Source organism: Mastigoproctus giganteus, chromosome 10 (genome assembly GCF_048544385.1).
Source record: "Mastigoproctus giganteus isolate SK-2022 chromosome 10, ASM4854438v1, whole genome shotgun sequence".
Lineage (NCBI taxonomy): Eukaryota > Metazoa > Arthropoda > Arachnida > Uropygi > Thelyphonidae > Mastigoproctus > Mastigoproctus giganteus.
Window position 1 is genome coordinate 99,709,807 of NC_143584.1, and position 23,498 is coordinate 99,733,304.

Here is a 23,498-nt window from a genome sequence, read left to right on the forward strand (position 1 = left end):
GAGATTCTCTAAAGTTATTGGTCTACCAAGATTAACCAGTGATAGCAGGGTTGAAGTTCTGTCTTGTTCATAGTAAGAGCAGTCAATGAGAATGTGTTTAATACTCAGATTTATATTACAAAGTGGACACTGTGGCGGGTCATTCCCTGTGAGTAAATAAAGGTGAGTCAGATAAGTATGTCCTATTCTTACCCTTGAAAGGACTACTTCTTCTCGTCTTGATGTGCAGACACTGGATGCCAAATTTTTGGATCATGTTTAAATTGAAAGAGTTTATTATTAATTTGAGAGTGCCATATTGCTGTCCATTTTGACAGGCATGCAGCCTGAATGGTTAATGCATAGTCTGATGGTGGAACAGGGATATTAGTTAAGTCTAAGGTAGTTGGATTTTTTGCAGATTTATCAGCTGAGCAATTCTAGTATTCCGAGTATTCTGAGCTCATTCTAGCATTTTGGGCAATTCATTGCCCAAAATGCTAGAATGAGCTGGAATCCAGCAGAATCTGCTCAGTTGATGGCGTTCTTCAATTTGTAGTAATATGCTTTTTATTTCTTCTAGAACAGAGTGTACTTTATCTAAAGAGTTACATAAAGCTAAGATTGAGCTGAGGGAATCAGTGTAAAGAACAGATTTTAAAGCACAGTCAGAAGAGAGATTTTGTAAAGCTAGTTTGATTGCATATAATTCAGCTGAGAAGATATTGAATTCAGATGGCGGGGATGCTGAAATAACGGTATTTGGAAACACTGCAGCCGCTCCAACATTTGAATTAGATTTAGAGCTGTCTGTATAAATTGGAGAAAAATCAATGTATCTTTGAGTGTGAGCTTCGTGAAGTTGTTTGATATTTGAAGTTTGTAAAATGTTCTTTCCCCATTGAGAGAGGTAAGTGTCACAGGTCAGTATAGCAGGTGGAACCCATGGTGGTTGAGTACAAGTTGTTACCTGTTGTACGGAATGGATGGAAACATGCCAAATTTGCATCAGTTCAAGAAGGCGAAGACCAGCAGGCTTTACTATGCTTGGTTTATTTCTGAAAAGGTTTTCTAATGGTGGATTGAACAGGTATAGTACAGCATGCATGGTACAGCTTTGTATCTTGACAGCATACTTTAATAACAGTGTTTTCCTACGTAAAGTTAGTGGGGGTTCATAGGCATCAATGTAGAGACTATGTGCTGGTGATGTTCTGAAAGCACAGAGTGAAAGTCTCAAAGCACTGTGTTGAATTGGATCAAGCCAGCGCAATGCACTCAATCTGGCTGAATCATAGATGGGACCTGATTAATGCCCAATATAGCCGAAGCAGAGATATACGATCTGCGCCCCCATGTTTGTAAGGATAAAGCTCTGAGTATATTTAACTTTTTTAGACAGGAAGTACGTACATTTTTAATGTGGTCTATAAAATTTAACTTGTTAACAAGGGTTAATCCTAGAAATCTGACGCAATTAGTGACCGGGATGGAGACATTATAAATTTGAATTTCTGGATCAGGATGAAGTTTGCGCTGTCTACAAAAATGGATGGCAACTGTTTTCTTCTGTGAGAGTCGATAGCCATTAAGGCTGGCCCACTGTTGTACTTTATTAAGTGATATCTGGAGTTGCCATTCAATAGACCTCATGTTTTGGGAACGGCAGGAGATGGAAAGATCATCTGCATAAAGGTAGGTCTCAACTGTATTTGGAAGCTGATTGGTGATGGAATCTATTCTAAGAGCAAACAAAGTAGCACTGAGTACTGATCCCTGTGGTACTCCTTCTTCATGTATGAACGTTTTGGAGAGGGCATACTGGTACTGAACTTGAAACGATCTAGTAGGAAGTTCTGAACAAATATAGGAAGGTTGCCTCGCAGATCAAGAGAGTAAAGATCACTAAGTATGCCATGCTGCCAGGTAGTGTCAAAAGCCTTCTCGATATCTATTGAAACCATTAGAAGATGTTCATGTTTAACAAAGGCTTGCTATTTGTTTTTTAAGAGAATTAGCAACTAAGGCCATATTGCTCCGGGATATGCGGTGGTCATTCCCTGACCTTTCCGCATCCTCTGTATTTGGTGGTGACGGGCTCGAACCCCGGTCTGATCCAGAAGCGTGTGCTACGCACTGCTGCTCCTGCCCACCTGACTACGGAGGCATCTCCTTAACAAAGGCATTTCGAATGGCGAATTCAGCCTTGACCATAAGATCTAAGCATGATCTATTTTTACGAAAGCCATATTGGCTATGGCTCATTGGATGTTGTGACTCAATGATCCATAAGTCTTCTGTGGACAATTTTTTCAAGGATTTTGCTCAGGCAGCTTGAGAGAGAGAGAGAGATCGGTCTATAGCTATAGGGGTTAGTTGGATCTTTCCCAGGTTTTAGGAATGCCAAAACAGTAGAGTGATGCCAAGAAGCTGGAAAAACATTTTCTAAAAATATACGATTGTAAAAAACCAGGAGCAGGCGTAAAGCTTTGTCATCGAGATGTTGCAGCATGACATAATAAATCCCATCTGGCCTAGCAGCACCATTGTGGGCTGTTCTAATGGCATGCAAAAGTTCAGAGTATCATTTATATTGCAGAGGTTTGTTATATGGAAGAGGGCAGGCGGTTTGAAAGTTTATGATATGCTTTTCTCCAGTGTTTTTAATTCGTTGGAATGATGTAAAATATGCTGATGCTGCTGATATTTCAACAAAAGTATTGCCCAAAGCATTAGGAATATCTAAGGAACTGGATAGATCTTGCCCTTTCCAGGAGAGTATTGGAGAAGGTATGATAGGAAACTTACCAGATAAGTGTCTAATTTTTTTCCATAAAATTTTGGGATCTGTGTTTCTGTTAAAGGTCGATGCAAAACGGGTCCAGGATTCTTTCTTGGCTTGCCTTTGTGTAAAACGTGCTTTTGTCTTTAGCTTCTTGTAATTAATGAGGTTGATTGTGGTTGGACATTGTCGAAATAAATTCCAGGCTTTAATTTTTGCTTTCTTTGCCTTTGTGCATTCATCATTCCACCAGTAATTATAATGCTTGCGACCAGGGGGATTTGATAATGGTATTGTGTCCTTGGCCACTTTTAGAAGATGTGAGTTTTAGTTGTATGTGAGTGTGGGAGTTGTAGGTGTTACATTATCAATATTCTGGAGCTGGATTTTTTCCTCATCAAGAGAGATTGATGATCGAAATTTTGCCCAGTTTGCACGAACAAATTTCCATTTCTGGCGGAGATTGTTTGAAGGAGTCTGTGATATTAAAAAATTGCATATGATTGGAAGGTGGTCACTGCCCATGGGATCATTTAAAATGTACCACTCCATGGTTGGAAAGAGTATTGGAGAACAAATTGAGAGATCTATTGCTGAGGTGTGTTCAGTTGGGAGTTGTATGTGAGTGTGCGCACCAGTATTGAGTAAGGTGAGGTTTTGTGACTCTAGAATGCTTTCAACGAGTCGACCATGTGTGTCTAGTTTAGGATCGCCCCATAAGGGGTGGTGCCCATTAAAATCCCCTAATATACAGATAGGGGGAGGTAACTGTATGAAGAGATCTCCAAGATCTTTTAAACAGCAAGTATAGTTTGGTGGTAGGTATACTGAGACAAGTGTTATTGAAATATGGAGAGTTATATGAACAGCAACAGCTTCTATTACAGTTTGAAGTGGAATATGTTTAGCTGGGATCATGGTGGACAGCAAATGCTGTCCACCATGGACAGCATTTGCTGTATTACGATCTCTTCAATAAAGACAATAGTTCTTTATTGAAGGAGAAATTTGCGAGGTTAAGTAAGTTTCCTGAAGACAAAGGGCAACTGGAGAATATTGGCTAATTAGATCACGGATATCATCTGTGTTGCAACGAAAGCCTCTGCAATTCCATTGTAAAATACAAGGCATTATTTGTGTTTAATTGATGGAGCTGTATCTGACTGGTTTTTTAAGGTTACTGGCTTATGACGTTCTAATTTAGATTTATCTTTTTTGGAGAAAACTGGTCGACCTGTGTCCATTTCTTCTTCTGCATGGATTTCTAGAAGGGAATCTTCCTGTATGGATGTGCCATCTGTGTCCATGGTTGGGTCCTGAAAATTTTTCACTACGTTTGAACTATGAGTTATGGTATCTATGACTGGAGTAGGAGATGCTGCTGGTATTGTCAGAGGAGTATTATTTGCCTGGTCAGAGAACTTGAATTGTTGCTTAGAAAGAACATTTCTAGCCCAATCAAAAATTGATTTGTTAGTGGGAACTGTTACATCAGTTTGAGTGGAGACTGTCTGATATTTTTTTACAGCACTGGCATTGCTCATATTTTTAATTATAGTAGGAGCAACTAATTTTCTCGCTTCTGGGTAACTTACTTTGTTTTCAACCTTGTATTTTACTATTTTTTTCTCGGTTTTCCACTTTTCACATGTCTTAGAATATGCAGGATGGTCACCTTTGCAATTTGGGCAGGTCATTTTTGTAGCTGTACAGTTACTTTGTATGTGATCTGAGGATCCACAATTAGGGCAGACAGGAACTCCCCTGCATACAGTTTGTGAGTGGCCATACTTTTGGCATTTGTAACACCTTAAACTAAGTTTGAGTGGGCATTTAAAAATGTAAAGGTGAATGGTTAATGATTTTAGATAGCATAAAGGTATAGGCAAGGTAGTCAAACATTTATCAGGCAACAATTAAATGTTTCAGACTACCTTGAGTATATTAGTTATGTTATGAAAGGTTACTGAAATCCAGAGTGCTCTAATATGCGGTTAACAAAAATAATTGGTAACACAGAGCTTGAATTTCTTGAAATGAAATAGCCTTCATCAAGATCTGAGGGGTTAAGAATGGTTTAAGATTATATTTTTAATATTTTCTTAGAGATTTATATGATACAACCAAGTTTTTTCCATATAATGCATTTCCAGGGTTAACAAACACATTTTCTTACCATACTTATAGTTATAATATCTTTATATGCCTGTGAGGATTCCCCAGCTATTGTACCAGCAAATTTAAGATTTTCAACTCCCAAACCTTCATCTTTACCTAGAAATAAAATAAAAAGAAAGTTTTTATTTCATATATGTTTCGCATGAAAATTATTTTATAAATGAGATAAATACTTAAAATTAGTTAATAAATTTATTAACTATAATGAACACAAAAATAACTAGTTTTACCTGCAATACAGTAATATATTGCATTACTATATTGCAGGTTATGTAATCTGGAATCATTTATAAATTTTAATATATTGTTTGAACTTAATCTTAATTATTTTAATAAAAATACTGGAAATGAAAACACTTCACCTGTGGAGTTTAGAACCTATTTACTACTCATAGAGTCTAACAATCATATATTTCATGGACATTTTCTCTGCTGATTCTTCAGAATTGTGATTTATTAAATCATCAAAATCACCGAAGAAGTTGATGTTTGTTAGATGCTATTAGTAATACTCGTAAATAAATTCTAAACTCTACACAGATGAAGTGCTTCCATTTCAAGTATTTTACCTAAATTTTACACTGGGAAACAGTTTGTAGTTCTATGTCTCTGTGATCAATGGCACCATAATATAAAGCAAAGAAAGCTTACTTCCCTACAACACTAAATTGCATAGTTTCACAAGTAGGAACATTGTAGTGTATTTTTATTTAAAGATAAATTATCATCCCTATTATTACACCGACATCACATTGGTGAGCAGGTAAAAGGAATTAAAAGAACATTCAAAATGAAAATACCGCATAATACAAAAAATATTTACTTTAATAATTAAGAAAGGAAAGAATGTTTACACTAATAATTCAATCATAAAATTAGCACTAATTCACATGAGAAATTATAATCAGCACCACCTATTTAATTCATGTAAAGAAAATCTCTTTTAAAAGAGATATTACATTTATGTAAATATATACATTGCCCTACCATTAATATCTGGACACCCCTCCATGGATCGGGAAATAGGTCCTTTTCATGTCACAGAACCTGTTATAAGTATGCACACTGGGCTTGAACAGGCAATGGCAAAGGTGGGTATGCAAGATGACACATTCAACAGAATTAACAGATTTCCAACGTGGAATGATAGTAGGATGTCTCATAAGCAAGTGTTCTGTACAAGACAAAGCAGTTACTCTGGGGATCTCTGGGTCAACGGTTAGTGACGTAATATGCAAATGGAAGAGGAATGGGATTGAATCTGCCAAAAAATCGGCCTGGTTTTTTGGCAGATTCAGAATGGGACAAGAGAATTCTGCGAAGAACTATGCACGCAAATCATAATTTGCCATTGTCTCAAGTCACACAAACCCTCTGTGAAGGTACTGGGACTAATGTCAGCACTAGTACAATATGAAGGACACTGCATGATATGGGTTAGAATGGTCATGCAGCTGCTGTTCACAAGCCACCAATCACCTCAACAAATGCTAGATGCCAATTAACATGGTGTAAGGAGCTGGAATCCTGGACTGTAGAGCAGTGGGAAACAGTCCTATGGACAGACGAGTTGAGGTTTGCACTCTACCATTCTGATGTCCATTCCTGGTTGTGGCAAATGCCAGGGGAACAATTCCTTCCTTCCTGATTGTATCCTCCCAACAATGAAGTTTGGTGGAGGCAGTGTCATGGTATGGGGCTTCTTTCATGGTTTGGCTTGAGCCCATCAGTCATTATCGACAACCATGAATGCTGTGTAATACCAGGACATCCTGGACAATTATGCACTTCCAACATTATGGCAATACTCTGGGGAAGGCCCATACCTGTATCAGCAAGACAACGCGCCATGCCATACTGTTCGGTTTGTAACAGAGTGTTATGGGTGTGGAAAAGTTGGATTGACCAGTCCAGAGTCCTGATCTGAACCCCCATCAAGCATCTTTGGGATGTATTGGATCATCCGGTACGTGCATGTCAAGATTGCCCAAAGGCCTAGCTGGTGGCTGTGTTAAAGGCCAAGTAGAGGAACATATCACCTGAAATTTTTAAAAAGCTGGTTGAGAGTATACCATGAAGATTGAAGGCCATCAATAAAAGCAAAAGGTTTCAGCAAAAAATATTAAATGACACAATAAAAGCTCTTTTTTATTATATAATAGAGATTATTTAATTTATGTAAATAGATATTCTTTACATAAATTAAATAAGTGAAGCTAAAACATACATGACTTACACAACGTAACAGCTAAGGGATGATTAAAAATGATTTTTTTGAGGTTTTATGAGAATGCCTATTGAGAACAATTGGAAACTATGATTGTTACATTTGAAGAGATAATTCAGGAGGAAAGAAACTGTTGGCACCCTCTATGAAAACTTTGATGAAAAATTAATATACATTTAATACACAGGATTAAAGGTGCACTAGTCAGTTAGACATTTTCTTGAAATAATCGCAGGAGGTGTGCTATTATGAATAGTGAAAAGAAAACTTGAGAGAGAGAGAGAGAGAGAGAGAGAGAGAGAGAGGGGGGGGGGGAAACTTGATATAGCTGAAGATTGGCTGCTATTTCTACAAATATGTGTGGAGGGAGAAGAGATGAAAGCTATACCACTTGTATTCTTTCCAATAAAGAAAAAGTTATTTCAAATTTTGATATATAATATATATTCTAGCTATGCTCACAATGGCTTCAAAGGATTTACAGTGGTTAAATATGGTTGTTGGTGAGGGATACTTAATGGTGTTGGAGAGCAATAGTGATATAATGTTATTTCAGTTCGATGCCTGGACCTCAAGTGGAGCAGAAACTGAGCTTGGCTTGGATGAGGACAATTCGGATATTTCTATGCCTCGAGAATCAACAATTCCAAACGAAGTGTGGTGATGTTGCTGCAGATGACAGTGTCTGGAATAAGAGGAGGAAAAAGAAAAATCAAAGGTAAAACTAGAATATAAATGGAAGGAGGAATCGAGGATGGAAAATACAACGGGGAATTTAGAGGGTTGGTTGTACACAGAGCCTGTGGCTTGCAGATAATGTACAGATTCTAGAGAAGGAGTGGAGAAATGTCTCTGGGGCTGCTCTAGAGGACAGTTGTTTATCTACCATTGATGAAAAAGAAGGTACTAAAGGATCCTCTGAACCTTTCATGAGTGCTGAGCCTAATGATATGAGAAATACAAGAAGCATGACAAGAAAACAGATATATAATAACATATGATTAGTCGTGCTGTTGTGATTCGGGCAGACAGATTTGGAGTGGTAAGGACATTCAGACCGCAGTGGATCAAGCTATGAAAGGAATGTCAAAAGCAGTGAGATGGGCGAGACAGACGGTGGATAATAGTATATTACTGGAGATGGAAAATGTGGAAGACATTGAAGAACACAAGAAATTAAAGAATACGGTGATTGGGAGTCATGTTCTCTAAACCGAAGCATCTCAGGCTGATGATAATAATTTATGACGTGGCTATAGAGGTTAATAAAGAGGAGCTTTTCAATGAATTATATGAGAGAAATCTTAATTAAATGAAAATCAGAGAGATTTCTCTGGTATAAGACAGGTTGGAATTAGATATTACAGATGTACGGATGGGTGTTCTGATACTTGATAAATCAGGGCAGGGTATATACTGGCATGATGACCTACAGATTGAATGTCTTCCACCTAGTCACTATGTGCTATCGATTGCTATCACTGTCAATCATTCAGTGATACTGCTAGTTGTTGTTATTTGTTATTTGGTTTTTAGGAGCATTAGCAACTAAGGCCATATTGTTCAGGGGATATGTGGTGGTCATTCCCTGACCTTTCCGCATCTTCCATATTTGGTGGTCATGGGCTTGAACCCCAGTCTAATCAAGAAACGTGTGCTACGCACTGCTGCTCCTGCTCACCTGGCTATGGAGGTGCCAATACTGCTAGAACCTGTGGACATCAGGCGCCTACTTGCAGTTACTGTGGTAGAAGTGGATATAGTTATCGTAATTGCCATTCTGTTGATAATCAACAATTTTATACAAACTGCACGTTCAGAGGATGGAATGCTAATTATTCCATCAGAGATAAAAAATGTCTGGAATATGAGTGAGCACGTCAACTAGTCATTGAACAAACTAATCTAACTACTTTACAATGCCCAGTGGATTAATGCAAATTCTATGAATAGGAATGAGAATATACATATTGAACCTGAATTTTCTGTGAGAACAACTGCAACAAGTGAAAATCGGAATGCTTTGAAGATAATTCAAATCAATGTAGAGCAGCCAAAGGCTGTAGCTGGTGAGCTTAGGGTAATTTACAATTGGGAACAAGTGGATTTCGCTTGCATTCAGGAACCTTATGAACTAGAAGATAAAGTCATGGGGTAGTTGCTAGCAATAGATGTATTTAATCAAAATTTGAGCATTATGGTATTACATTCATATAGCACAAAATACTTGATGAAGACTTAATTTTATCTTGCTTCACTGTACTTCAAGTTTGACAATGACACTTAGCCATACTTAGATTTCAATGAGAATTTGATGGAACACCTTCATGGAGAAAGAGTTATACTTTGTTTGGATTCTAACTATAAAAATACTTTGTAGTTCAGTTCAATTACCTGCCAAGAGAGGAAGTCTATTGGAGGAGGTTATGAGTCATAACCCGATAATACATAACAGGAAGTCAGAACACACCACTTTCTGGACTATTAACGGTGAGTCCAACGTAGATGTGACACTCTCAAGCAAGTTTGGGTCCAGTCTCATTGATAATTGGTCAGTTGAGCCTGACTGGGTTACAATGACCATAGAGTCATTAGGTTTGAGATTAAAGACCGTTATATACATTATATATATATATTTAGTCAGGATATATGAATGTATGCCAATTCTCGTTATGTATGGCCAATTGGCCTGCATTTGATAACAAATTTAACTGAGCATACATACAATTCCAGAGATGTTGGGAGAGATGAGTGGGCATAGGATTGCTCAACTGGTGAAGGATTGGTTATATGGTGCATCGACAGGCCTTTCTCACTGTGAAAGTTTCTTTGCGCATCCTTGTTAAATCTTGAATCCACCATTTGACAAGAGCATGCTTATTTTGGCATGTCTTCATCTTCCTAACAATTAAGACATGCCAAAATAAGCATCTCTTGTCAAATGGTGGACTCCTGATTTAACAAGGGTGTGCAAAGAAACTTTCAGAGTGAGAAAGGCCTATCAACAAAGTAATCAGTCAGCGGTTGAGAAAAAAAAACTATATGTGATCAGTTGTTCAAGAGTTTCACCAATCGTAGAAAAAATTGGTCATGACTTGTGGCAATAATGACCACTGGGACTGGCATATAAATTGTGTACTAACAAGTTGAAAAATCCAGCAGGGGATGTAGTGTGTTCTATTGCTACTGGGAAAGGACAATCTACATATACATGGGAAGTGAGTATTACCCTTATATTAGAACAATTATTTGGAAATGAAAACTGGGCTGATGAAGGTGAGAATCCAAAGTATGTGGAAATGACTTAATGATGTCCACGTGGGAGTTGGAGGAGGAGTCTGCTTTCACTATGAGTGAGTTAGATGGTAACTTATGTGCATGGCTATGAGGGGCATCCTTGGAATATTTTCTGATTTTCACAGCACATTTGATATGCTTTGGTGGGAGGGAATCCTCCATAGGATAAGAACTACTGGCTGTTCAGATAATTTGTATTCAGTTTTTAGAGGGTATCTCTCTAAGCAAAAGATTATTGTGATAACTGGATTTACGGAAATAAGGTGAAATGTAACTCAAGTTTGTCCTCAGGGCTCAGTGATTGGCCCCCAACACCTGGGCGATTGTGATGGATGATTTTTTGAATAGAAATCACATTGGTGTGAACATAGTGGCATATGCCAATGACTTGTTAATACTGGTGTATGATAATGCAAGATCCCAACTAGAGACGCGTGCATCCCAAGTTATGGAAGAATTGATAGAATGATCCAATCTATATAAGTTACAGATCTCAAGAACAAAGACTGTACAACTGCTGCTAAAGGGACAATTAAGTATGAATAAACATCCAGTTGTGAGGTCGTTTGATATGTCTATACGATATGTTACTGTCGTTAAGTACCTTTGGGTGTGGGGGGGGGGAGAATAAGCCTAGTTGAGCACATGAAGTATTTGAAAAACAAAATACGTGTTCTTTATGCTAAGCTAAGAAGGATGATAAGGACTGATTGGGGGATGAAGGCTTTGAACCTTCTCTATGAATGTTTATTTGTTCCCATTATTACTCATTCTTCAGTGGCTTGGCTGCATAGAATAACGAATTCTGTAATAAAGAAATACTTGCTCCAAGCGCAGAGGTTCGCTCTCCTGTGCACAAAACGTGCTTGTTGTCAGGGCAGAACCTGTAAGCACGAGTTGTGCTTGTTGTCAGAACCTGTAAGGCACGAAGATGCCTTACAGGTTCTGGTGGGTCGATTACTGGCTGATTTGCAGACTGTTTTGTCAGCATTATTATACTGCACTAAGAATAATATTAGAAAATCAGTGTTGGACCTAGTTTTTTTGTCCAGACCCCGAAAGGATATATATATATATATATATATATATATATATATATATACGAGGTCTGATGTGAAGGATGAAAAGATTAGGATAAAAGGCGAGTTAATGGCTGTATGGCAACAAAGATGGGATTCAAGTGAGAAAGACTGAGTTACCCATATGTATCTGACACGAGTAGACATACTGAATGTACAAAAAATCCGTGGAAGTAGTTTGGACTCTGTGCTACATTTATATCAACGTCGCTCCGTAGCCAGGTGGGCAGGAGCAGCAGTGTGTAGCATATGCTTCTTAATCAGACTGGGATTCGAGCCCGTGACCACCAAATACGGAGGATGCGGAAAGGTCAGGGAATGACCACCGCATATCCCCGGAGCAATATAGCCTTAGTTGCTAATGCTCCTAATAACCAAATAACAAACAACAACAACAACAAACAACATTTTTAATCACAGGACATGGATTAGCAAGAAGGTTGCATGAGTTGGGGCTTGCAGTCAGCCTGATCCAGTCAGCACTCCAGTCAGCCTGATCAAACTTCCACCGTGGTAACCTAAAAGGAAGACATGGTCTCCCACTGTGTAAGCAGGTTATCACAGGGAAGTGACCACTTGCATATTAGTTCGCCTCCACTTCTCAAGTGAAAGAAGGGGAGCAGATAGAAAGGCCAATGGCAGAAAACATACAGATAGGCATATGGAAGAAGGTGTTTGTTCCCACATTTAGAAGGGAAAGATCATTGTCATTGAGCATGTGCTCTGATTCGTCCCCTTCCATTGATGCTAGCACTACCCCACAGTGTGTTATGTCCATTAAAAGCCTTAAACTTATTCAGGCCATCAACTTCCACGACAAGGGATGGACGTCTGTTCCACCAACCAACCACCCACTGGCTAAAGGCAAATTTCCTCACATCTATCCTACATCTGCCTTTCCTCAATTTGAATTTATGCCCTCTCAGGTGATTATTCTGAGCAAGAGGAAGAATCCCATCAGCATTGAGCATGCACAAACCATTCAAGGCTTAGTACACCTCTATCAGATCACCTCGCTGGTGCCTAGTCTCCAGACACTGTAATTTGCAAAACTTAAGCCTTTCTTCGTAAGAGCATCCCTTTGTTCCATTCACTAATCTTGTTGCCCTTCTCTGTACTCGTTCCAGCATCTCTACATCCTTCTTGAAATGAGGCCTCCAGACCTGTATACAGTACTCTAGGGGTGGCCTGACCATTGCCTTATACAATGGAATAATCACCTCCTTATCCCTGCTAGAAAAATTCCTATATATCATCGACAATACACCATGAGCTACTCTTGCAGCCCGTCTGCACTGCTCAGAAAACTTCATATCTGCCTGCACAACCATCCCCAGGTCCCTTTCATTCTCTACCACTGTCAGTGTAGTACCACAGAGTTGATACATTGCTCTGGGGTTGCTGTTTCCCATATGTAGTACTTTACATTTGTCAATGTTAAACTTCATTTGCCACCTCTCAGCCCATCTGCTCAACTTTTCCAGATCCTGTTGCAGTAGCAGAGTGTCAGTAGTGTCCTTGACAACCCTGCAAACCTTCGTATTGTCTGCAAACGTGGACATTAAGCTTGATATACCATCATCAATATCATTTATAAATACAGAAAACAATAATGGACCCAATACTGAACCCCGAGGGACTCCACTAATAACATTAGTCCACGACGAGCAGTGTCCATTGATTACCACTCTCTGTCTTCTCCCCCTCAACCACCCCTTTATCCATAGCAGCAATTTGCCTCCAAATGCCATACTGCTCCAATTTGTGCAGCAGTCTTCCATGTGCAACAGTATCAAAAGCCTTTCTAAGATCCATGTATATAATATCAAAGTTATTCTCTGCATCCAGTTCTTTTGCGACTGCATCATAGTATCCAATCAAATTGTTCAGGCAAGACTTCCACTTAACAAAACCATGCTGTGTCTGAGCTATAACTGAAGTCTTGTCTAGATGATCCTGCGGTGCTTCTTTAACCAGTGCCTCCCTTAATTTTCCGGGAACAGAAGTTAAACTAACAGGTCTATAATTACTTGTGTCGCCCTTTGATCCTCCTTTGTGAATTGGGGTCACATTTACACATCTCCAGTCCATCGGTACTTCCCCTGAGTCCAAGGAAGCTCTCATAATTATGGCTAGGGTTTGCTTACTTCCTTTGCTGCCTCCTTTAATATAACTGGATAGATCCCATCCACCCCAGGTGCCTTTCTTGTATTTATCTTCAACAATTTCTCCTCCACTTTTCTCTCAGTTATTACAAGATTCTCTAGCTTACTGCCAGAGTTGAATACACCTCTGGCATTCCCCTTGCTGAATAACTCCTCATGTGTGAATGTCGATGCAAAATATTCATTTAGTTTGTTAGCTACCTGAGCAGGATCATCAACAGTTGACCCATCAATATCAAGTGGACCAATCTGATTCACCCCTTCCTTCTAGAGTTTCCATAAGTAAAGAACTCTTTGCTGTTTTTCTTTGCATCCCTTGCCAAAGATTTAGCATTAGCATTAGTAGAGGCATTTGATGCAAGAAAGCAAGCTTATGCAGCATCAGCCAAAAAAAAAAAAAAAAAAACCCACTTCCACTTCACCCCTCTGTTCGTTCAAAATACCTGTCCAGCTGAGCCTTAAACTTATTTAGGCTATCAACCTCCACCACAAGGGATGGCAGTCTGTTCCACCAACCAACCACCCGCTGGCTAAAGGCAAATTTCCGCACGTCTATCCTACATCTGTCTTTCCTCAATTTGAATTTATGCCCTCTCAGGTGATTTTTCTCAGCTAGAGGAAGAATCCCATCAGCATTGAGCATGCTTAAACCATTCAAGGCTTTATACACCTCTATCAGATCACCTCGCTGGTGCCTAGTCTCCAGACACTGTAATTTGCAAAACTTAAGCCTTTCCTCGTAAGAGCACCCCTTTGTTCCATTCACTAATCTTGTTGCCCTTCTCTGTACTCGTTCCAGCAGCTCTACATCCTTCTTGAAATGAGGCCTCCAGACCTGTATACAGTACTCTAGGTGTGGCCTGACCATTGCCTTATACAATGGAATAATCACCTCCTTATCCCTGCTGGAAAAATTCCTGTATATCATTGACAATACTCCATGAGCTACTCTTGCAGCCCGTCTGCACTGCTCAGAGAACTTCATATCTGCCTGCACAATCACCCCCAAGTCCTTTTCATTCTCTACCACTGTCAGTGTAGTACCACAGAGTTGATACGTTGCCCTGGGGTTGCTGTTTCCCATGTGTAGTACTTTACATTTGTCAATGTTAAACTTCATTTGCCACCTCTCAGCCCATCTGCTCAACCTTTCCAGATCCTGTTGCAGCAGTGTAGTGTCAGTAGTGTCCTTGACAACCCTGCCAACCTTTGTATCATCTGCAAACTTGGACATTTAAGCTTGATATACCATCATCAATATCATTTATAAATACAGAAAACAATAATGGACCCAACACTGAGCCCTGAGGGACTCCACTAATAACATTAGTCCACGATGAGCAGTGTCCATTGATTACCACTCTCTGTCTTCTCCCACTCAACCACCCCTTTATCCATAGCAGCAATTTGCCTCCAATGTCACACTGCTCCAATTTGTGTAGCAGTCTTCCATGTGCAACAGTATCAAAAGCCTTTCTAAGATCCAAGTATATAATATCAAAGTTATTCACTGCATCCAGTTCTTTTGTGACTGCATCATAGTATCCAATCAAGTTGGTCAGGCAAGACTTCCCCTTAACAAAACCATGCTGTGTCTGAGCTATAACTGAAGTCTTGTCTAAATGATCCTGCAGTGCTTCTTTAACCAGTGCCTCCATTAATTTTCCTGGAACAGAAGTTAAGCTCACAGGTCTATAGTTACTTGTGTCAGCCTTTGATCCTCCTTTGTGAATTGGGGTCACATTTGCACATTTCCAGTCTATGGGTACCTCCCCTGAGTCCAAGGAAGCTCTCATAATTATGGCTAAGGGTTTGCTTACTTCCTTTGCTGCCTCCTTTAATATAACTGGATAGATCCCATCCACCACGGGTGCCTTTCTTGTGTTTATCTTCAACAGTTTCTCCTCCACTTTACTCCCAGTTATTTCAAGATTCTATAGCTTACTGCTAGAGTTGAATACACCTCTGGCGTTCCCCTTGCTGAATAACTCCTCATGTGTGAATGTCGATGCAAAATATTCATTTAGTTTGTTAGCTACCTGAGCAGGATCATCAACAGTTGACCCATCAATATCAAGTGGACCAATCTGATTCATCCCCTTCCTTCTAGAGTTTACATAAGTAAAGAACTCTTTGCTGTTTTTCTTTGCATCCCTTGCCAAGGATTTCTCGTAATCTGCCTTCGCCTGCCTAACCTCCTTTGTAACTTGGTTGCATATCAACTTGTATCTATCATAGGCTTCTGTGTCATGTGTTAATTTGTAAGTATCCCATGCATTTTTCTTCTCTGCCATATGCCTCATTAGTTCATCTGACATCCATTTTGGCCTAAACCTTGAACAATATTTCTTAGTTGGTATGTAAAGCCTAGTAGCTTCCAAGATATGTTCTTTGAATGCTTCCCATTTTGAATTTGCTGTTGGTAACATCATCAGTTGGTCCCACTGTATAGAATTTAAATACTGTCTCAGTCCATCGTAGTCGCCTTTACGGAAGCAATAACCCTTCCCTTTACCCCTAATGGTAGTTACCTCTTTGAGTAAATCCCACTTCAGCACACTGTGATCACTGCCACCTAGTGGTTCATTTATCTGCAGATTCTTAATGCATGAAGAATCACTGCTGATAATCAAATCAAGAGTATTACTCCCTCTAGTTGCCTCCTGAACATGCTGATGTAGAAAACATTCATCCAATAAATCCACAAAAGCCCTGCTAGTGTGTGAGTAACCAGCCCCCAAATTCCAGTCAATATCTGGGAAATTAAAATCTCCCATTATAAGACTCTCTGATTTACTGGCCCACTCTATTTCCCTGTACAGTTCCTTATTATACTCATCAGAGTCATTAGGCCTATAGCACACTCCTACTCTCAATTTTGATCTCCCAATGCTTATGTCACACCAAACTGACTCAACACTGCACTGTCCAGCGATGTCGACTGGCTTCACTTCCTTGGCTTTTATGTGTTTCTTAACTAATAGCATAACCCCTCCCCCCTTCCTATCCTGTCTATCCTTTCTGTAGACGTTGTACTCCACAAATTGCAGTTCTGCATCCCTTATATCTGTGTGACACCACGTCTCTGATATCCCAACTATATCTGCCTTTGATGTTTTGAGCAATACCTCAAATTCATCAAATTTATTTACTAAACTCCTAGCATTGGTGTACACGCAAGTATACCTGCACCTGTTTCTATTCTTAGCTACCCTAACACAACCCATGTGTTTATTTGTACCGCAATGGCTCCCAGCAGTCTCTGAAATACCATGCATCTTGTTTTTCAGGCTTCTGCTCATTCTAATAGAAGCAGTGCAAGAATCTCTTTCACCTCTGCCAGTGGCTACTGTCAATCTATTGGTCTTTGTCTCCCCCAAGCTAGCAGTTTTCCGACCCACCTAACACTGCCTCGATAGCATCAGCAAATATTCTTGCACCCTTTCTATTTAAGTGTATCCCATCCCTGTAGAAGCAATCTCTCCTGTTAACAAGTACAGTCCAGGCTGAAAAAAATTCTACCCCTTGAGCCTTGCACAATCTTTCCAGGGCCGAATTGATCGACAAGGCTCTCATCATATACTCCCTCCTATCGTGTCTGGGCAGAATTGCAGACACTTTCAAATTCAACCCTAATTCTCGGCTTTTGTTCAACAGTGACCTGTACTTGTTAAGTAATTCTGCCGGTCTCCTACTCTTAATATTATTAGTGCCAACGTGTACAACTATATCACCTTTTGTGCCCTTAAAAGATGATATTCGCTCTACAACATCATCAACCTTTGCCCCTGGCAGACATACCCTGGTCCTGTTCCACCTATCTTTTTTACAAAGCATGTTCCCCGTTTCCCTGACAATAGAGTCACCAACAATTACTAGTTCCTTCGGGACCAGCGCATTCTGCCTTGGGGGTTGTCTCTGTGTCACGCGATGCCCAAGTGCAAGCTCTGGCGTTGATGTGGGCAGCTGAGAGCTTGATGGGCCCCTCGATTTAGTTTCTTCGAGGGCATCCACCCTGTCCTTCAAGCTCTCATATAGGCCCACAAGAATGCCGAGTTGTTGCCTGATATCGATACACTCCTTGCATCGCGCACACACAAAGACATCCCCCTTGGCAGTATCATGTCCCGTACCCGATTGCTCTGCAAACATCAAGCAAACAGTGCATTTTATAAGGCTGTGAGTCAGAGGACAACTGGCCCCCTCAGTTCTGCTCTGAGCCACAGCGCTTCCATTAGCTTGAGCCTTTTGCTTTGCTGCTCTGGACTGAGTCATGATTCTGTTAATTTATTAATTAATTATAATTAATTATGTTATGTTATTAATTATGTTAAATATAATTAATTATATTACGTTTGTAATCTAAGTCGTTATATGTATTCATTTAAACGTACAATTTAACTGCTAATGAAGTTCAACTAACGCTATCTAGTACGGCATACAACTATCGTATCACAATGGCGGGAAAATTACGAACGCTAGCGGAGTTGAAACACGTGGAAACCTTTACCGATACTTTTATGCAATTACAAGGCCGAGTAAAGAATAAATACACCAAGTTAATCAGAAAATCACAAAATAATGTTATACTACTAAATTTAAATCAAAAGTTTTAGAAAAACAATAATTTCAAATCAATAAATAAGAAAAATCCACTTAGCGGCTTGGAACACGACCGTCTCTAGTAGCCTCGTCAGCAGACTGACGCAGATTTCTCGTAATCTGCCTTCGCCTGTGTAACCTCCTTTGTAACTTACAGATCAACTTGTATCTATCATAGGATTCTGTGTCACGTGTTAATTTGTATGTATCCCATGGATTTTTCTTCTCTGCCATATGTCTCATTAGTTCATCTGACATCCACTTAGGCCTAAATCTTGAACAATATTTCTTAGTTGGTATGTAAAGCCTAGTAGCTTCCAAGATAAGTTCTTTGAATGCTTCCCATTTTGAATTTGCTGTTGGTAACATCATCAGTTGGTCCCACTGTATAGAATTTAAATACTGTCTCAGTCCATTGTAGTCGCCTTTACGGTAGCAATAACCCTTCCCTTTACCCCTAATGGTAGTTACCTCTTTGAGTAAATCCCACTTCAGCACACTGTGATCAATGCCACCTAGTGGTTCATTTACCTGCAGATTCTTAATGCATGAAGAATCACTACTGATAATCAAATCAAGAGTATTACTCCCTCTAGTCGCCTACCGAACATGCTGATGTAGAAAACAATCATCCAATAAATCCACAAAAGCCTTGCTAGTGTGTGAATGACCAGCCACCAAATTCCAGTCAATATCTGGGAAATTAAAATCCCCCATTATAAGACTCTCTGATTTACTGGCCCACTCTATTTCCCTGTACAGTTTCTTATTACACTCATCAGAGTCATTAGCCCTATAGCACACTCCTACTCTCAATTTTGATCTCCCAATGCTTATGTCACACCAAACTGACTCGACACTGCACTGTCCAGCAATGTCGACTGGCTTCACTTCCCTGGATTTTATGTATTTCTTAACTAATAGCATAACCCCTCCTATCCTGTCTATCCTTTCTGTAGACATTGTACTCCCCAAATTCCAGTTCTGCATTCCTTATATCTGTGTGACACCATGTCTCTGAAATCCACACAATATCTGCCTTTGATGTTTTGAGCAATACATCAAATTCATCAAATTTATTTAGTAAACTCCTAGCATTGGTGTACCTGCAAGTATACATGAACCTGTTCTTGTTCTTAGCTACCCTAACACAACCCATGTGTTTACTTGTACCAGTTAGTTATTTGGTTTTTAGGAGCATTAGCAACTAAGGCCATATTGCTCCGGGTATATGCGGTGGTCATTCCCTGACCTTTCCGCATCCTCCGTATTTGGTGGTGACGGGCTCGAACCCCGGTCTAATCAAGAAGCGTGTACTACGCACTGCTGCTCCTTCCCACCTGGCTACGGAGGCGCCCCGTTTACTTGTACCCCAATGATTCCCAGCAGTCTCTGAAATATCCTGCATCTTATTTTCCAGGGTGCGGCTCATTCCAATAGAAGCAGTGCAATAATCACTTTCACCTCTACCAGTGGCTACTGTTAATCTATTAGTCCTTGTATCCCCCCAATCTAGTAGTTTTCTGACCCACCTAACACTGCCTCGATTGCATCAGCAAACATTCTTGCACCCTTTCTATTTAAGTGTATCCCATCCCTGTAGAAACAGTCTCTCCTGTTAACAAGTACAGACCAGGCTGAAAAAAATTCTACCCCTGATTGATCACATTTGGGCCGGTCTGGACTTCCTGTCCTATCAAAGCAGGGGCCAAAGTGGTGTATTAGGGCTGGGCTTCTCATACACCAGGATCCTCCTTTCCGTGTTTCCACGGGTTGTGGAGCAAGACTGAATGCACTGGATTCTAATGATAAAACCCTGGAACCAATGAATGGGTGCCAGATTCCAGTGATGCTAATATGGAATTCCAGCAGCATCACTGGGAGGTCCCTCTCACCATGTACAGGTGCCCAAGTCGAGGGGTGGGGGCTCTAGTTAAAAAGAAGGATGAGGAAGATGAGTCAAACCAGAGAGGTCGACTAAACATTTATCTGACTATGAAGAGACGATTTGCGGAGCTCCATCTGAGAAGAAACTGAAATCTGAGAAATTAAAAATTGATTCATATTTCAAGTCCTCAAAGGTTACTGTCATCATGGATACCGATACTTTCTGTAAAGGACTTATGGACACGGTTTGTGTGAGTTCAACACCGTTCACTACTTTCAGGCTTAAGAACAAAGGATTCCAAAATATTACAGGTGAAACAAGTCAACAGCTTGTAATTTCAACAGGGCACAATGCAGTTTGTTATTTAGTCATCAGGACTGCTAATTCTAGTTGCACCGAGCTCAAGAAAGTTTTGGAAAGTAAAATTGTGCTACCTGAAAATTGATGCAGTAACCCACAGAAACTTCTTTGTCGTTCAGTTCGCGATGAAGGAACAGATAAAGCTGTTATAAAAACCTTGGACACTGTTGATACTGAAGGATGTCACAATTATTCACATGTAAAAATTCAGGTGAAAGCTATATTAGAAAATTTGGGATGAATGAAATGCAGGTGTTAAGTATCTGCGTTGACAATGCAGCAAACATAACATATGCCGTCCAAAATTTCAGCAATAACAAAACTATCTTTACCTCTAATGATGAGATGCTTGATGAAGATACTGAAGGAGATTAAAGAGAATTCAACATGGATGCTCCTGCATAATGGGTTAATGATCCTATTTCCAACATGGTTACTTGAGGAAGAATTAAAAGTCCAACTGAGGAGGTGTTATATTTACTCTTTAGTTGGCAATCTAGGATGGCTGAACAAAGAACATGCAAGGAAATTTCTGGCAAAAATTCAACAGGCCATTGTCAAACTATGAACCCAAGTATTCAAAGTGTTCTTCATAATTTACATAGGCTGACTCAATCAATGCATACTGTGACTCGTTGGGGTTCAACATATGTGATGATTGATCAGCTTCTCATTTTTCGATTTTACTGTGAAGAAGTTGCTGCTGCTGGAACAAAAGAACCTACAAGATCTTTTGGCAAAGCCAAACAAAACAAAACAACTGGAAATCTACAAGTGCCGATGTAACACTGGCAGTTTTTGTGAAAGAACGGCAAAAGCTGTTGAAATTTTTGCAGAGTGGACAAATTTCTCTATGCAGAAACACATCTGTGAAAAGAAAGTTATTGACAACATTCACTTCCTTGCTAGAGTTTATGTTGACTCATGGTATCAGATTTTCTTAGCTTGATGCAAACACTAAAGGCAAAAGAAGGGCTCTTTGATATTGCCTAACGACTTGAGAAAAAAAAACTACTACTAGTTTTGTATTTGATGAAAGAGACCGAAGAGGAAGAATCACAAAAAATTAACCTTCAACAATCAAACTTGAGCATCCACCCCTAATAACAAGTTTTCAACTATCAGAAGGAAATGCAAATAATTTAACAAGCACAAATTCTTCAGAAGATGATAACTTCAAAAAGGAATTTGATAAGCAGGAAAGAGTTTCTCAGATTCACAATTTGTATGAAGCAGTATTCAAAAGATGCTTTCGGGAAGATTGTGAGGCAATGGAAGCTATGAGTAGGTTCAAAGTCCATATTTGAGGCCATTTGCTGTTACCCACAGCACATTCAGGAAGACTACAGAATTGCTTCAAGCATACCAACAGCTCAAGCCAATGCACAGCGACTGTTTTTGGCTTTGAAATTAATTTTAAATGATATGCGACAATCAGGGGGTGGTTGTGCAGGCAGATATGAAGTTCTTTGAGCAGTGCAGATGGGCTGCAAGAGTAGCTCAGGGTGTATTGTCAATGATATATAGGAATTTTTCTAGCAGGAATAAGGAGGTGATTATTCCCTTGTATAAGGCAATGGTCAGACCACACCTAGAGTACTGTATACAGGCCTGGAGGCCTCATTTCAAGAAGAATGTAGAACTGGTGGAACGAGAACAGAGAAGGGCAACAAGATTAGTGAAGGGAACAAAGAGGTGCTCTTACGAAGAAAGGCTTAAGTTTTGCAAATTACAGTGTCTGGAGACTAGGCACCAGCGAGGTGATCTGATAGAGGTGTATAAGGCCTTGAATGGTTTGAGCATGCTCAATGCTGATGGGATTCTTCCTCTCGCTCAGAATAATCACCTGAGAGGGCATAAATTCAAATTGAGGAAAGACAGATCTAGGACAGACATGCGGAAATTTGCCTTTAGCCAGCGGGTGGTTGGTTGGTGGAACAGACTTCCATCCCTTGTCGTGGAAGTTGATAGCCTAAATAAGTTTAAGGCTCAGCTGGACAGGTATTTCGAACGAACAGAGGGGTGAAGTGGAAGTGGTTATTTTTTATTTATTTATTTATTTATTTATTTTTTTTGGCTGATGCTGCATAAGCTTGCTTTCTTGCATCAAATGCCTCTACTAATGCTAATGCTAATCAATGAAGGTTGACTTTCAGCAATTCTTTTTTACAGAATAAATTGTAATAAATTGCAATTATTATATATAAATAAAGTTTATATCTGTGCACTGATTTATTTTTATAATTAAAAGATTGGATTGGAGCACAGAGCAGAGTAATTCAAAAATTATACTGCTTGCTCCAAAGCCCTATTTCCAAGGGACCTTCCTGAGTATAGGAAATAATTATCACAGGAAGCTGAAACAGAATGCTGAACAGAGGCAAGATGCCATACACTGGATACCATAATCCAGGCAAGATCTAATTAAATCTATACAAGTGAAGTAAGTTGTAATGATCTACCACACATGTTGTAGCAGAAATGATTTGGAGTATGGTTTTTTTTTTTTTTTATTTTTTTTTTTTGGCATGTAGTCCCCAGAGGTTTAACACATTCTAAGAAGTTTAACTGACTATCAAATTAAACCAAGGAGAAGATTGCTATTCACAACTGAGAGAGGATAGTTTGCTAAGTGTATCCCTGGATCAGGCATCATCTGCTTGTTACAGAAATCTATGGCTCTAGATTTCTGGTAAGATAGTCAGTCTATGTTCTATTTTTGAATATTATTGAAATTTAGAGGAGATACTTTTCAATAAAGCTTGTATTCTGCAAATGACAAAAGATGGTCTGATCATCAGCACAGAGTACGAGTCTACAGTGTTTGGAATATTTTTGATCATATGATTTATTCTTATTGCAAATAAAGTGGCACTGAAAAGAGAGCTTTGAATTGTTGCTCGAAAGTTGGAGTTATCCGTGTTTGTAATGAGCAAATGAT

At 39.5% G+C, this 23,498-nt stretch overlaps 1 protein-coding gene across 2 annotated transcripts in view; it reads right to left on the reverse strand.

The window, feature by feature from the left end:
• Positions 1–23,498, reverse strand: part of ACC (acetyl-CoA carboxylase) — a 1,497,654-nt gene that overhangs the window by 411,453 nt on the left and 1,062,703 nt on the right. For both annotated transcript variants that reach the window (XM_090383551.1, XM_090383552.1), the window contains one exon: positions 4,938–5,035. In XM_090383551.1, coding sequence (XP_090239677.1) covers positions 4,938–5,035 — 98 coding nt within the window. The remainder of the gene's footprint in view (positions 1–4,937; positions 5,036–23,498) is intronic.